At 40.0% G+C, this 14,592-nt stretch overlaps 2 protein-coding genes across 2 annotated transcripts in view; one reads left to right on the top strand and one right to left on the bottom strand.

The window, feature by feature from the left end:
* LOC308393525 (gamma-aminobutyric acid receptor subunit alpha-5-like) overlaps nucleotides 1–14,592 on the bottom strand; it is a 51,489-nt gene that overhangs the window by 3,713 nt on the left and 33,184 nt on the right. Inside the window, exons 8-10 of the mRNA XM_080877348.1 lie at nucleotides 7,126–7,278; nucleotides 6,650–6,861; nucleotides 2,570–2,865 (exon numbers count right to left, since the gene is read on the bottom strand). Of these exons, the coding sequence (XP_080733474.1) occupies nucleotides 2,570–2,865; nucleotides 6,650–6,861; nucleotides 7,126–7,278 (661 nt within the window). The remainder of the gene's footprint in view (nucleotides 1–2,569; nucleotides 2,866–6,649; nucleotides 6,862–7,125; nucleotides 7,279–14,592) is intronic.
* The window catches only part of LOC308393523 (gamma-aminobutyric acid receptor subunit beta-3-like), a 99,942-nt gene continuing 93,680 nt past the window's right edge, over nucleotides 8,331–14,592 (top strand). Inside the window, exon 1 of the mRNA XM_080877346.1 lies at nucleotides 8,331–8,993. Coding sequence (XP_080733472.1) covers nucleotides 8,845–8,993 — 149 coding nt within the window. The 5' untranslated portion in view covers nucleotides 8,331–8,844. The remainder of the gene's footprint in view (nucleotides 8,994–14,592) is intronic.

The following is a 14,592-nucleotide window of genomic DNA, read 5'->3' as shown; positions in this document are numbered from 1 at the left end:
CAATCAATCTTTGGTCACCTGTTAACTGCTGAGCTGTTGAATTTCTGTCTCCTGTTGCTGATATATGCGTGAGGTTTTCTTTCTAGTATAGCTCTGCTGGAATCCAGAAACATGACACAATAATCATCTTTTTTCCCCCCAGCACTTCACTTTCACAAACACACTGTAGACTGGAGTTAACATTTTCCAACAGCCTCAGAAGATGCTTAAATGACCCAGAATACTTTGACTTTGTGCAAAGCATGAACTGAGCTCTCAAGTGTTGCTATTAAGAGGCATGAGTGAGAAAATTATTGATTCACTTTTTGTATGTGAAAAAGAATAGCTCAGTGGGAGTGGAAAGTTCTGCAGGTAATCTACTAAAAAGGTCAATGATTAGTCTTGCGTCAGAAACTGTCGTCTTAAAGGCTGACGCAGCCCAAGACTGCTTTATTACTTTACTACAACCAGCTCTGCCTTATAAACCTAAAATATTTGTTTAACAGCCCATGTGCAGGATGTGTCGCACAACACAAAACATTATTAACTGTCAAATCCCAACCGACTTGCAAACCCAGGACGGTACTGTGACCGTGCAATGTGTTGTTTTGCATAAGGGTCTGCAGGTATTTATTAAAGTCAAAAGAAAGAATTTGACTCACAGCCACCTGCACAATCCTGATATTTAGGAGCACCTCCAACACCTTCGTCACAGTTAAAGTGACATTTTGACAAACATTACAGTTTTTCTTAAAATACTTTTGGGACAGAACTTAAAAAGTAGACAAAATGTATGAAGTCGATTTGTGATGTTACAGAGCTCAATGTGTATTTTTTGAGTTTGTTTATTTTTTGAGCTCTCTGCTATTTTCACTATGACCCGCTGCCTATTTGATGAAACACAATGAAAAAACCTACAAACAGCTCTGCACACTGCAAAAAAACTAACCTTGCTACCAGCTATACAGCCATGGCTTGTATACATCTTGTAATTCTCTCCTTGCCCCCGATGCTCTGCGGCATGTTCTGCTTTGTTATATCAAAATACACTAAATATGTGGGGCTTGGCTCGAACTGTTCAGCGTGAGCAGCTGACAGGGCAGATCCAAAGATTTGTCACAGCCATATACCCGAACCAATTACATGCTCATTCTGATAACGTCTCCCCTTGGCATTCCACATAAATTAATGCTCCTTGCGACAACTATCGCATCCAGGTGCAATATAAGGCATGCTCTTTTCGGTGTTAAATAACGGCACAGTGTGGAGCAAATTACCTGTCGCAAGCCTTAGAAAACCACATTCATATGATTACGTTACATACTTTCCTCCCCACATTTGGAAATGGAACACTTACAAATACATAGCAGCTGTGTCAGTGCCTTACAAAATTGTCACAGTACTCATTTAGTAAATTTCACCAGCAGTTTTTTAAAAAACCAAAACAGGGTTATGAACTGTACATGAGTCTGGTTTTCTCTGTGGACACATTAGCAGGGTGCGTGTCTGGACATCTCTGAACGACAGTCCCAAAACTGTCCACATCGCTGTCCTGATTTGTATGTGACTTGTTCTCCATTTGGTATCTCAACTGTGCATATTGGTTTCCCAACTGAGTGACCCAGGCTCAAAATTCTGTTAAATCACATATATCCAATCCTTAATTTGTGCTAACACATCTGCCACAGCCGTCCAGTCACCCTCGTGTAAGTAGGCCAGAAAAAACCCCCACTTTTTTTCAAACATTCTTGCTGGCCCTAAATGATGACTTTTTAATTCAAAACTTCTTTTCCTCTCACATTTTACTTTGAGACTCTTACTGCCAGTGCTTTTGGGAAACCAGGCCTGCAGCAACAGTTCTTGAATCTTCAAGTAAAGATGTACAACAAGAGACACAAGCACCCTCTGCGTTAGGCAGAGGAAAAGAATTGGCAAGATTTATTTTTTTTTTTTTAAAAAGGAGACATAAAACGACATTATTAATGCACTTGCAGCATCAATCTCGAGAGATGCGTCTTTCTCATAGCGCGGAATTAGGTACATTTTAAAATCATGTTTTAAAATTCAAATGCGAGTTAGATTGCAGAGTTTATGAGCCCAGTGCAGTAAGAACATGAAGCATTAAATTACTTTGTTAAATTCTACAGGTAGTAGTGACCAAGTGTGCTCCCATAGTTTAAGCAATGACTGACATATACATGGTCGGTGTTCAAGACAAAGAGGAGTCCATGTTCCCTTTTTGGGGGTGAGAATCATGCAAACTGCAGCAGAACAGATGAGAAAGAAGCAAAGCACCCTCTCTCCTGTTAATGCAGTCTTAAAATGCAGTTTTTTAGGCCATGAAAAATAGGAAAGGGAATCGTGAAGCCTTGCATCCATTCAAAGTGCTTGATCTAAATAGGTGAGTATAGTTTTTGTTCTTTGTTTTCACATTTGTTTAGTCTGGAGGGAGAGATGTAGCAATGGCTGCTTTCATTATGGATCACCCCTCTTCTATTAGGCTCAACCTTCCCTTCTCCCTGACACAAACTGCCCCCCCCCTCCCCCCCCCACGCCCCTGAAAAAAAGGAACAATAAGAAGAGCGATTACGTTGAGATGACAACTCCTTTCGACAACGGTTCTCTGTTGAGGTACGTGGCCCAGTAGACGAGGTTGAAGGTTCCGAAGAGGACAGGGAACACTATCCGCGACATCTTGTCGATCTTGCTGACACTGTTGTAGGTCTTCTTGGGGTCCATCGTCTTGGTCTCAGCAGAACGCAGGTGTACCGACGTCGTGTTGGAGATGGTGGAGATGGACGTGTCCTTGGTGAGGTTGGGGGTGTAGTTGACACCTGCCGAGCACACGTTGTTGGGCTTCTTGGACAGAACCATCGGGTCTCGTTTCTATGGCAGGACAGAGCACGTTGAGTAGAATGTTAGTTACAAGCCTCATTTTGCTCTACTGTTACAGTTTTTTTTTCTGGCTTGAGAAGAATCTGTGTTTTTCGTTCTGTCTGGAGTGATTAGTGACCTTACTGAGGTGAAATATTTCTGGCAGAACATTCTGGTAAAATGTGGGCTGCTGAGTTATTGAATTTCAATCAGTTAGCAGCATGATTTCCACTGGTGTTCTGTCAGTTTGAGTTTTATTTATGATGACTGCACTGTGCATATATGTTTTAGTGCAGCTGTTAACAGATGCCTGGCGGTTGTCCTAGACATCACTGGGATTACTAAACCAAGCAGAATTTATAGTAATCCATGCTGTGAAGTGACTTTCAATATCCTGATGACTCACAGTGCATTTATGTACTTAACTGTTTTTTTCAACACTTATACTGAAGTTCACTTGCTTCAGTGCCACGTAAATGTAACACTGCCCTAATATCTGTTTGCTAACTGTGTAGCTAAAGGCAGAAAATGATTAGTTTGGCATGAAGGCCTTGACACACCGGATGTGATTTTGCTGGACAAAACTGCGGCATTTATTTTTTTGAACCAAGCTTGCTTTTTCTGATCCAAAAGCAGAAATCTGACCAATCAGATTATGTTTGGCACACCAGTACGGTACATACAATCAGCTCTCTGTAATTATTTCTTTGCCTCCTCAGATGAGGTCTCAACTCTGCCAACAACAGCTCAAACTACTCCGCTGTCATCCCGAGATATGTATGAAAGTGGTCGTCATACAGCTTCAACTCCTGGATCAAACCATGAAATTCTTCCTGGTGTTGCCTGATGAGAATTAGAGGAACCCAGAATCTCAGTTTCTTCCTTTTCTTGTTCAGAAACATCAGGAACAGCTTATCATTGCTTTATAATGATTTAATTTTTTTCACAGTGCATGTGAAATGTGATCTGCCTGTTTATACAATACACAACGAGTTTGGATCCGAAGAACTGGGAATTTCACTTTGGTGTTTTTGCAGTGTGTTCGGTGTGTAATGACCTTAAGACTGTTTAAAACCCTATAGTACCACAGAGTAAGTAGTACTGTTTCTCAGATAAGCCTAGAGGCCTAGAGTAGAGTCACTGAATTTCTTCTGGATTTTTTTTATGGTATGATCTGACAAATAATCAAATAAATAACTGTGCTTCAGTTTTTTTGTCAGTGAAATTGTGTGGGCTCAAATTGTGGTCATAAATATTTTGTACTTGTAAATCAGTTTTGTACTTGTAAATTAGGATTTGTATGTGTAAAAAGAATGTGTGTGTGTGTGTGTGTGTGTGTGTGTGTGTGTGTGTGTGTGTGTGTGTGTGTGTGTGTGTGTGTGTGTGTGTGTGAAACAGATTTGTATGTGTAAAAAGAATTTGTGTGTGTGTGGACTTAGCCAAAAAATACGTGTGAAACTCTGCACTCAAGTTTTAAGTACAAGTACGATTCGATAGAAGCTAGGTCCCCTAACTTTCAGTAGCTGTTGAAAGGATAAAGTTTTGGTATATCAGTGGTTAGAAATACTTTAGGATTCGTTTAACACAAAGTCGAGGCTGACCCGGGATCATGGCTGTGAGTCACAGTGCGCAGCATAAAGGTACTTTCACATCGGACGCAGCATGTGCTGCTAATGCTAACTGCTAACTAAAAGCCAAGGATCCAGAATTTGTTGCGCTGGCTGCTGAGCTCTGTGGGTTTTTGCAGCAGCTCTACCTGTGCTAGATGCACCTGCTCCTTGTTGTTTCTATCTCTGACTTTATGTCCTCTACAAGAGTTTCTGTTTTTTTTGCTGGTTCTTCAAATATTCAATAAAAAGATGTGTGCTCATTCATAATGAAGAAAGCTTTGTAACTATCCCCACTAGTGAAGACTGTCATTTCCACAATAAGGTTAGATAACCATTTGCACCAGTCAGATAACAAAACATAACACAACAATATTGTTATTTCACATAATCAATCATTTGCAACACTTCCTTTGTTTCTTGTGGAATATGATACAAACCAGATTGCAAAAAAGTTGGGACACTAAACAAATTGTGAATAAAAACTGAATGCAACGATGTGGAGATGGCAAATGTCAATATTTTATTCAGAATAGAACATAAATCACAGAACAAAAGTTGAAACTGAGAAAATTTATCATTTTAAGGTTAAAATATGTTGATTCAAAATGTCATGGTGTCAACAAATCCCAAAAAAGTTGGGACAAGGCCATTTTCACCACTGTGTGGCATCTCCCCTTCTTCTTACAACACTCAACAGATGTCTGGGGACTGAGGAGACCAGTTTCTCAAGTTTAGAAATAGGAATGCTCTCCCATTCTTGTCTAATACAGGCCTCTAACTGTTCAATCGTCTTGGGCCTTCTTTGTCGCACCTTCCTCTTTATGATGCGCCAAATGTTCTCTATAGGTGAAAGATCTGGACTGCAGACTGGCCATTTCAGTACCCGGATCCTTCTCCTACGCAGCCATGATGTTGTGATTGATGCAGAATGTAGTCTGGCATTATCTTGTTGAAAAATGCAGGGTCTCCCTGAAAGAGATGACGTCTGGATGGGAGCATATGTTGTTCTAGAACTTGAATATATTTTTCTGCATTGACGGTGCCTTTCCAGACATGCAAGCTGCCCATGCCACACGCACTCATGCAACCCCATACCATCAGAGATGCAGGCTTCTGAACTGAGCGTTGATAACAACTTGGGTTGTCCTAGACCTCTTTGGTCCGGATGACATGGCATCCCACATTTCCAAAAAGAACTTCGAATCGTGACTCGTCTGACAACAGAACAGTCTTCCATTTGCCACACTCCATTTTAAATTATCCCTGGCCCAGTGAAAACGCCTGAGCTTGTGGATCTTGCTTAGATATGGCTTCTTCTTTGCACTGTAGAGTTTCAGCTGGAAATGGCGGATGGCATGGTGGATTGTGTTCACTGACAATGGTTTCTGGAAGTATTCCTGAGCCCATTCTGTGATTTCCTTTACAGTAGCATTCCTGTTTGTGGTGCAGTGTCGTTTAAGGGCCCGGAGATCACGGGCATCCAGTATGGGTTTACGCCCTTGACCCTTACGCACAGAGATTGTTCCAGATTCTCTGAATCTTTGGATGATGTTATGCACAGTTGATGATAACTCCAAAGTCTTTGCAATTTTTTGGTGGGTAACACCTTTCTGATATTGCTCCACTATCTTTCTGCGCAACATTGTGGGAATTGGTGATCCTCTACCCATCTTGGCTTCTGAGAGACACTGCCACTCTGAGAAGCTCTTTTTATGCCCAATCATGTTGCCAATTAACCTAATTAGTGTTAATTGGTCTTCCAGCTCTTCGTTATGCTCAAATTTACTTTTTCCAGCCTCTTATTGCTACTTGTCCCAACTTTTTTGGGATTTGTTGACACCATGTAATTTTGAATCAACATATTTTTCCTTTGAAATGATACATTTTCTCGGATTAAACTTTTGATCTGTCATCTACGTTCTATTCTGAATAAAATATTGACATTTGCCATCTCCACATCATTGCATTCAATTTTTATTCACAATTTGTTTAGTGTCCCAACTTTTTTGCAATCTGGTTTGTAATAACTTAGCTGATGTCTCAAATACACTGCCGCACTTGTAGGCCCTGCAACCAACTGCTAATATTTCATAACCACAGGTCATAGCCAAGTTTGCGATTTTGGTATTTCTGGATGATCTGAGGATAAACTCTTAAATGTGTATCAAAGTACCCACAAATTGTACCTTAGGGTGTTGTGCTTCCATAGCCTTCTTGCCATCCCAAGCCCAGCTCCTCTTGGTGAAGTAGTTCACTGTTGCGAACTCAATGAGGGCAGAAAAGACAAAAGCATAGCAGACGGCAATGAACCAGTCCATGGCTGTAGCATAGGCCACTTTGGGGAGCGAGTTCCTCGCACTGATGCTAAGGGTGGTCATGGTCAGCACAGTGGTCACCCCTGGGTGCAAACAAAGTTAGACATGACGATTTTAAATTTAGTTTTTATGAGCCAGCTGGAAACAAATGACAGACTGGCCTCACTCAGTGAAGGTGGGCACTTTAATAACTCCTAACTGTCAGCTTGTGCAGTGCTGCTGCTCAGTGAGCGACTGTTATTATTCTCCCTGGTATGAATGCGCATGATGGAAATATTACCCAGTTAAATAAGAAGTTTTTTTACTTTTTTTTTTTTAAGGATTAGTACGTAAGCAGCTTCACTCACCAAAAACAGTTCTGGCAGGAACTGACTCTCTGTTCAGCCAAAATGACACCTGGGACAGGATTACAGTCATGAAACATGGCATATACGTCTGGATGACAAAATATCCAATCTTCCTCTTCAGGAAGAAATGGGCCATCATCACTGTATACTGTCCTGAGGGGAAAGAAGCAAATAAAAAGGATATAAGGTTAGATAAGGACAACAAACAACAGCGTCCTAATAACAGAAATATCTACTTAAAGATGCACTTTGAGAATAGAGGAATTATTAATGTGCGACTTGACCTCCTTACTGAACAAAAGATGTTTAGTCTACCGCATTGGGCATGTCTTTATTTTAGAACAAACTACCAGCTGTGTGATCAAAAAAACAAGTAAACTGGCTGCAATGGTGCTTAGTCACTGGATAAAAGGAATGAAAAGTGTCATTTGAGAAGCTCCCCTTCTTTCCACTATTCTACCATTAGACTAATGAAATAATCAGAGGTGTTGGAGACTGGTGAAAATGTGTAAAGAGAACATTTCAGTTAAACATAACAGCAAAATGAACCTGACTTCAGGTCTGTTATTAAAAGGAAAAATTAGCGTAAGTGGTGTTAATTACTGTGAGAACACGAGAATAGATTATTATGCAGTTAATGTCTGGGTTCAACAATGGGCCATGACAGTGGGAGGTAAAAAGTGTGTTGAGAGGTGGGAAGTGGGAGGACAGAATACTCTGCTAAACAACAGAAGATTGCATTTGAGGGTTTTAAATAAAAATCTCCATTGCCAGCAGCAGTTTGTGACTGCAGGTGCTGGTAAACTATGAAAAACCTAATGACTGTATTCCATACACTGGGGCACACGTACACAAGCCGCTCTCTCTCTCCCTCACAAACACGCACGCACGCACGCACGCACGCACGCACGCACACACACACACACACACACACACACAAACAGAGTAATACATGAGGCTTTCTCCAGGCACAATCGGATTTTTGAACCTCCCTAATCCCTGGTTACAATCTGCATCCTGCCATCAGTGAGCGCAAAGAGAGGGAGTTAAAAAGCAGGGGGGGGGGGGGGGGGTTGAGGGGGGTGCTGAGGCTTCCTGTCTTGGGATCCATTGCTGAGCTCCAAACCCCGCCCCTTTCCACCCTGCCAATCCAGGCTCTAACACACGTAGACACAGTCAAACACACATGAAGGATGATCTCTAGCTGTTGACACACACCTCAGCGCACGCTCTAAGCCACGGAGACGGACACTCATTGCTTCTAATCACTGGTGGGATGGAGGGGGGATAGCCGTGTAGATATATCTGCATACCTCTTTTTTTCTTTTTATGTTGTTTTTCTTTCTTTTTATTTTTCTGGTACCTCCAACGCTCTTCATGGAACTGACTGGCTTGGGGAGGACAGAAAAAGCAATTCAGAAAGCGCGCTGAACTCATCAGCTGACATCAGCTTAAAACCGGGGGAAATTTCTCTATTTTGCAGCTGCCCTGTGTTGAGGACGAACGGCCACTACGCACACTTATCAACGTCACTGTCACTGCCATGCCTCGATCTGGAGTTCCCCAGCATGCTTAGTTCTCTCTTCTACCTAATCGCTCGGGCCTTCTGATGCCTTCATGACTCCAGGCCACCTGGTTCACAACTACCCAGTCCACTTCTACACCTGCTGGAATCATCCAGACACATCCCTTGCAAAGGGTTACCTTTGCACTTGATGCATGGATCCTGAAAGGACCGGGGGCAAAGGAAAGAGGAAGACCATGCTCCTCTGGTGGATTTTACTTTTCTCCCAAGGATCTGTATTTCACAGTGTTTGTGGGGAACTCCCTTTTGTGTCAAGCAACAATGCAGCCATGCTGGTAAACTGGTGAGTTGAAGGGAAACTGTTTTGCCCTGTTTTGCCAAAGCTGTGTGCACAGCATTTAAAATGATTTATTATTCTCTGGAAAATGTCCTTCTAGATCATTTAACTTCTTAACACCCGGTAAGTCAGTGTCAATGCATCAAGTGTCAGGGTTAGACATAATGGGAGGGGTAGTGGTAGTGTTTTTATAGTACCTTAAAAGAAAAGTATTAAGATACAAACTAAAAAAAACTGTTCATTAGATATTTGCTAGACATTAAGGCTAACACCAAGCCCATTCCTAACCCTAAATGGGTTACTGGTGACCAGATGGGTCTTCAGAGGTTCACAGGATATGGCGTTTTGTCCCAACACTGACGTCGCAAAGGTTCCTGACAAGCCCTGAGGTCCCTGCAAACTGTAGACGTAACTGTTGCTAGAGTAAGCCTTATCTGCTTTTAGAGTCAGGGAGTTATTTAAGGAAAGTATCTGAGACGGAAGAAGCCGTGACCCTAAAGATGTCAGGTCTTTAAAGAAAAACTCCCTCACTTATCTCCACTTTCACATCCTCAAGGGGGAGTGCCTCAGATTAGTGTTGTAATTAAAGTCAAACACCATCCAGCATCTGACACACAAAACGTCATGAATACTGTTCATTAGCTACTTTTAGCTAGTCCCGTATTCACAAGGGGTCACAACATGTAGCGCCACACACTTGCTTTCGCAGATCTGTACACCAGATATCCTTCCTGACACAACCGAGAGACGTGTTTCCTCTCAGACTCAAACCAGGAATATCTGGCTTGCTAGGCAAATGTATAAGCCACTGTATTATGGAGCCACTCATTATCAATGTTCATTGTCAAGAAATAGCTAATATTACTAAATGTAACTGCTTAGCAACCACCAGGTGGTCCCATCTGGAGTTATGGTTAGAGATCAAATTTGTTAAAGTTTTTTCTTGTCTGGAAAGGCCCAGTTGAAAAGCTTTTCACTGAAAAACTGTAATGCCAAAGTGTATTCTTCTCTGAAAGTGTGTCCTTTTGCTTGTGGCTAAAAAAAACCCCAAACCGTAACCCTAGGTGGACATGGCAAACGAGGTTAATCTTAAATCTCAAACTGTATCCCTGCATACAGTTAGACATAAAGGTTTTGACAGATGCAATGTTACAGGTTAGGACTGCATCTATAAAATTATTTGTTAACAAGACTGAAATGTTTTCCTCCACTATTACTCTACATACTAACATGTTGGACTAAAGCCATTCAGTTGAGGCGATCAGATTTCCTTGTATTACTGTGGTCTTCAAACTTTTAGGACCATGTAACAGAACAACTGCTATATATATTTAAGAAAAGAAAATTTCAGAAAGTAGAACCTCTAATTCCCATCTGTCACTGCACCCTCGGTAACACCTGTTCACTGCATTCAATATTTCATTTAACACAATAGGGAAAAGTGCAAGATCAAAAACCAGAGCTCAGATCTGGCACATCTTAGAGTGTCATATTTGGTCTGTCAAAGTTATTAGTGAGAGAGTCAAAGATATAAACAGTAAATTAACCTTCTGGGCTGAATGTGACCCCAGAGCTCAAGCTCATCAGCAATCTCCACCACTGATTTGGGCAGTTTCCAGACAGAAGCTTTGAGCTGCATGAATGATTTACCGCCTTTGGTCCTGGAGATAAATGGAATTCTCGGATAATGTTTAGCTTTTTGTGGTAGCAGGCACGACACCAGATGGTGGCTCGATGATTTGGGTAATATCATTAGTACTATCAAATACAACATATGAACATAAATACTGTATCATAGTTATTATACTTAGAGTATATATTGTTTATATCTGATCAGCCATATGAGAAGGAATCGGTTGGATTAATTTATCTCCAAAGGGTTGGATGATGCGACATTCTTACAACTTCATTTGACAAGAAATTTAGATACTGTGCTATTTTGGTTTGCTCTGACTTTTTGCACACCCATGTGCACAGCCACATGGTCTACATCCAGCCTCAGCCCTCTATATGTTAAGTTGGGGGCTGGGTGGCTATATTTTAGAACAATTTTTGTGCAAGTACAAGTGATTTGTTTATATTTGTTCAAAAACTCAAATCACTTACACCTGCTTTAGGGTTTTCTGGGTGGTGTTAGTGGCAGAAATATGCAACTAAGCAAACAAAAAATGATCCAAATGGAGATGCTTTAAACAAATTTTAATAGTTTGAAGTAGACCATTTACTAATTTTTGAAAATCACATAATTTAGCATGTGGCTAAACCTACACTAAACTCTAAGTCAAAAACAGGTTGCTAGCGACCTGGTGGATATTAACAGGTTAAGCACATAACTCAGTAATTGGCCCTAAATGTAAACACAGGTTTGTAAAGATCAGTGAAACAGCTTCCATGTACAGTGGATGAATTTCTCACCATTTTTTTCCTTTTACTGTAACTACATTACTGTGTCTTTAAACCAGGTTTCTAGAATCAACTACACCGTAAAAAAAAAAAAAATCCTAAAAAAAACAGTAATATTCTGGCAGCTGGGGCGCCAAAATAATAACAGAAAATAACAGAAAATAACTTTCTCATGAAAATACAGTTATTTTCAGTAATGACAATACAGTTTGTTGCCCTAATTTTACATGGGATTTTGCCTTTTTCAAGTGCTTTTAAACATTAAATTAGGTACATTTTAATGTGATCAACCAATGAAATTACCTATAAACAAGGTCAATGAATGCGGCAATATGAATAATAATACTTAAATGTACAGAAATATACAGTTAACAGTTGGTTTAAATAATAATAATGGATTGCATTCATATAGCGCTTTTTGAGACCCTCAAAGTGCTTTACAATTCCACTTTATAATTCCCCTCTGGCCATCACCAGTAGGTGGTAGGTGAAGTGTCTTGCCCAAGGACACAACGAGTGTCCGAGCCGGGGATCGAACCGGCAATCTTCTGATTACAAGGCGAACTGCCAACTCTTGAGCCACAATTGCCCTAAATAACAATAATAATTATTATTATTTGATGTAAAAAAAGTTAAGAATCATTTTATTTTTTCCATAGCATTACATTTGAATTAAACAGTTCAATCTTTCAAATAATGGACAAATATTTGTGAAATTATGATACATTTGTGAATGTATTTTAACAATCTAAATATGCATATGTACAGACAGATACATTTAAAAAACAAGAAAATTATGTTTTATTACATTTACAGTGATTTTACGTTGATTTACATTTGAAATGTAAAATCACAACCTATTTATGTATATTTAATGATATTCTAGAAGAACAGTACAAAACTGTAAAATATACAGTAACATACTTTTATATTACATTTTTTTTACAGTGTAGTCAACCAAATGCTTTTCAGTGCAGCAGTTAGAAACTAGACTTATGTAACTCTTGGCTTCTTGCAAAAGTATTCACATTTGCAAGAAGCCACCATTTAACCTCTTCACATCCACCTGTCATAGGGTTAGAGCTGGGTTTGTTTTAACCAAATGCTAAGCTGTTGAAATTTTAAGATCTTACCTTTCAAATTAAGTGTCATCTACACTTTTGGGCTAAAATTGACCCTCAACCTAGTAGATCCTAGAAATAAACATGCAGTTACTCTGTGAGCTACTAGCTTCTACCGTTAACTAGCACATTAATTAACATGTCAAACCATTCAGTGTTATAACCTACTAGCCAGGCAGTCATCAGTCCTTTAACCAACAAGAGCTTTAGCCTTTCACTTAAACCATTGAGTCACCAAGCAAATATTTAAAGAGCTGTGGTACGCAAATAAAAAAAGGAGGGGAAATCCACACTTTTAATAACGGTTCTACTAGATACTAGAGGAAAGTGTATTACAGTTTGGTTTTACATAAGAGTATTAAGCAGATGACTTTCAACACCCACACCACACCCTACCAGCCCCACATGTCAAAGTGAGGCCGTCCAATCCCAACATGCACAAAGGCCACACACAAACACACACACTTTTTTTTTTACTCTAGCTTGGCAAAGACCTAAATTGTTATTATCATGATTATTTTTTCACTTAAATCGTTTCCTGTATAATCACCTTAAAGTAAAATGTCTCCTGTAAAAGCAACCCGGTTTAACGCTTCACCTTAAAGCCTAAAAACTTTAAAGTCCTAACCCCCACAATAAAGAAGTAACTTCTGGTCCTCCAGCTTATTGTCACAATGACCCTGCTGTGTGACTGTCACAGTGACGACATTTGATACAAAGATAAATATACAAATGCACACACCAGCAAACACACAGACACACCCAGCCAATCCCTCACTGAGCTGTGATGTCATCTTCTTATGCAAAAGCTGATGGGTGGTTGGATGGGGGATTAACCCTAGGACTCAGGTCTCTCTCGATTTGTGTATGTGTGCATGTGTGCGCATGCTTCTATGTGTGTGCGTGTGTGCAGGGATAAGTGTTGTTTGACAGGGCTGTCCGAGCCTGTAGACAGCTGGTTGTGAGAGGGATAGGCTACTCTGCACTAGCCTCCACTCATTGACTCTTAACTACTGATAATGTTTCCCACATTTCCTCTCCACCTCGCAGCACATCCATTTCTCCCTACAGTGTTTATCTTCCCTAATCTAGAATTAGTTACATCACCTTAACTAATTCGTACCGTGCAACATAATTCACCTCAGTGCTAATGAAAAATACACAATGCAATGCTTGCACTATGTTCTGATTGAGGTTTCTTTATTTAATGAAAATAATAAATAATTAACAATTTTTTAAAAATTTTATAACTTAAAAAAAGTTTTGAACAGTGGCACAGTTTTCATAATGTTTGTACACAACACAACATATTTGAAGTTGAACAATCAATGTTAAATTAACCCAAAGTTGAATTTAACCTCTTAAATCCAGATGTTAAGGGGTTAAGAAAAAATATAGATTTGACTAATGAACTAATTACATTCTTATGTACCGTCCCTTTTTTAGAGAATTAAATGTAGTGCAATAATTTAATATAATCGTAATAAAATCTTTTTTAAACTTTGTCAGTGATCCTTTGATGATGACTTCCTGAAGTCTGGAATCCGTGGCCAATCAGCAGAGAAAAGGTTTCCCGCCGAGGCTTTTACTGTAGCAGTGTTTAGTTGCTGCCTGCACAATAGTCCACCTTTTTTTTATATTTTTCAAAATCTCCTGGGTTACTTTTGTCAGCATGGTCTGGCTCATTGTTCATCTGTTCGCTGAGATGACATCCAGTTAACTTGACTGCAAGTCGCTCAGTGTGTACACACACTGCTCAGTACACTTTTGTTTTGTCAAATCACCAACAAACACCTGTGACCTAGTGTCATAGGAAGCTATGTGTACCCCTGCATCAAATTGTCTCTACTTTATTCAGATTATGAGTCATTTTAGATCTTTTTTCCTTTTGTTTCTTCCCAGCTCTGCTGTATTTTCATCTGTCCAGCAAGCTAGCGTGGCTAGCTAAACATAAATGTTTTGCATCTTGCAATCAATGCAGTGACTTCCACACTTGGTGCATCCTGTGGGGGTTTTTTTGTCTTTCCCGTGGAAATGATCTTGCCAACATCCACCACTTTTGTCTTTTATGGATTTAAGGA

This window comes from Rhamphochromis sp. 'chilingali', assembly GCF_963969265.1.
Source record: "Rhamphochromis sp. 'chilingali' genome assembly, chromosome: 3".
Taxonomy (NCBI): Eukaryota; Metazoa; Chordata; class Actinopteri; order Cichliformes; family Cichlidae; genus Rhamphochromis; species Rhamphochromis sp. 'chilingali'.
This window is presented reverse-complemented; position numbering and strand designations above follow the sequence as displayed.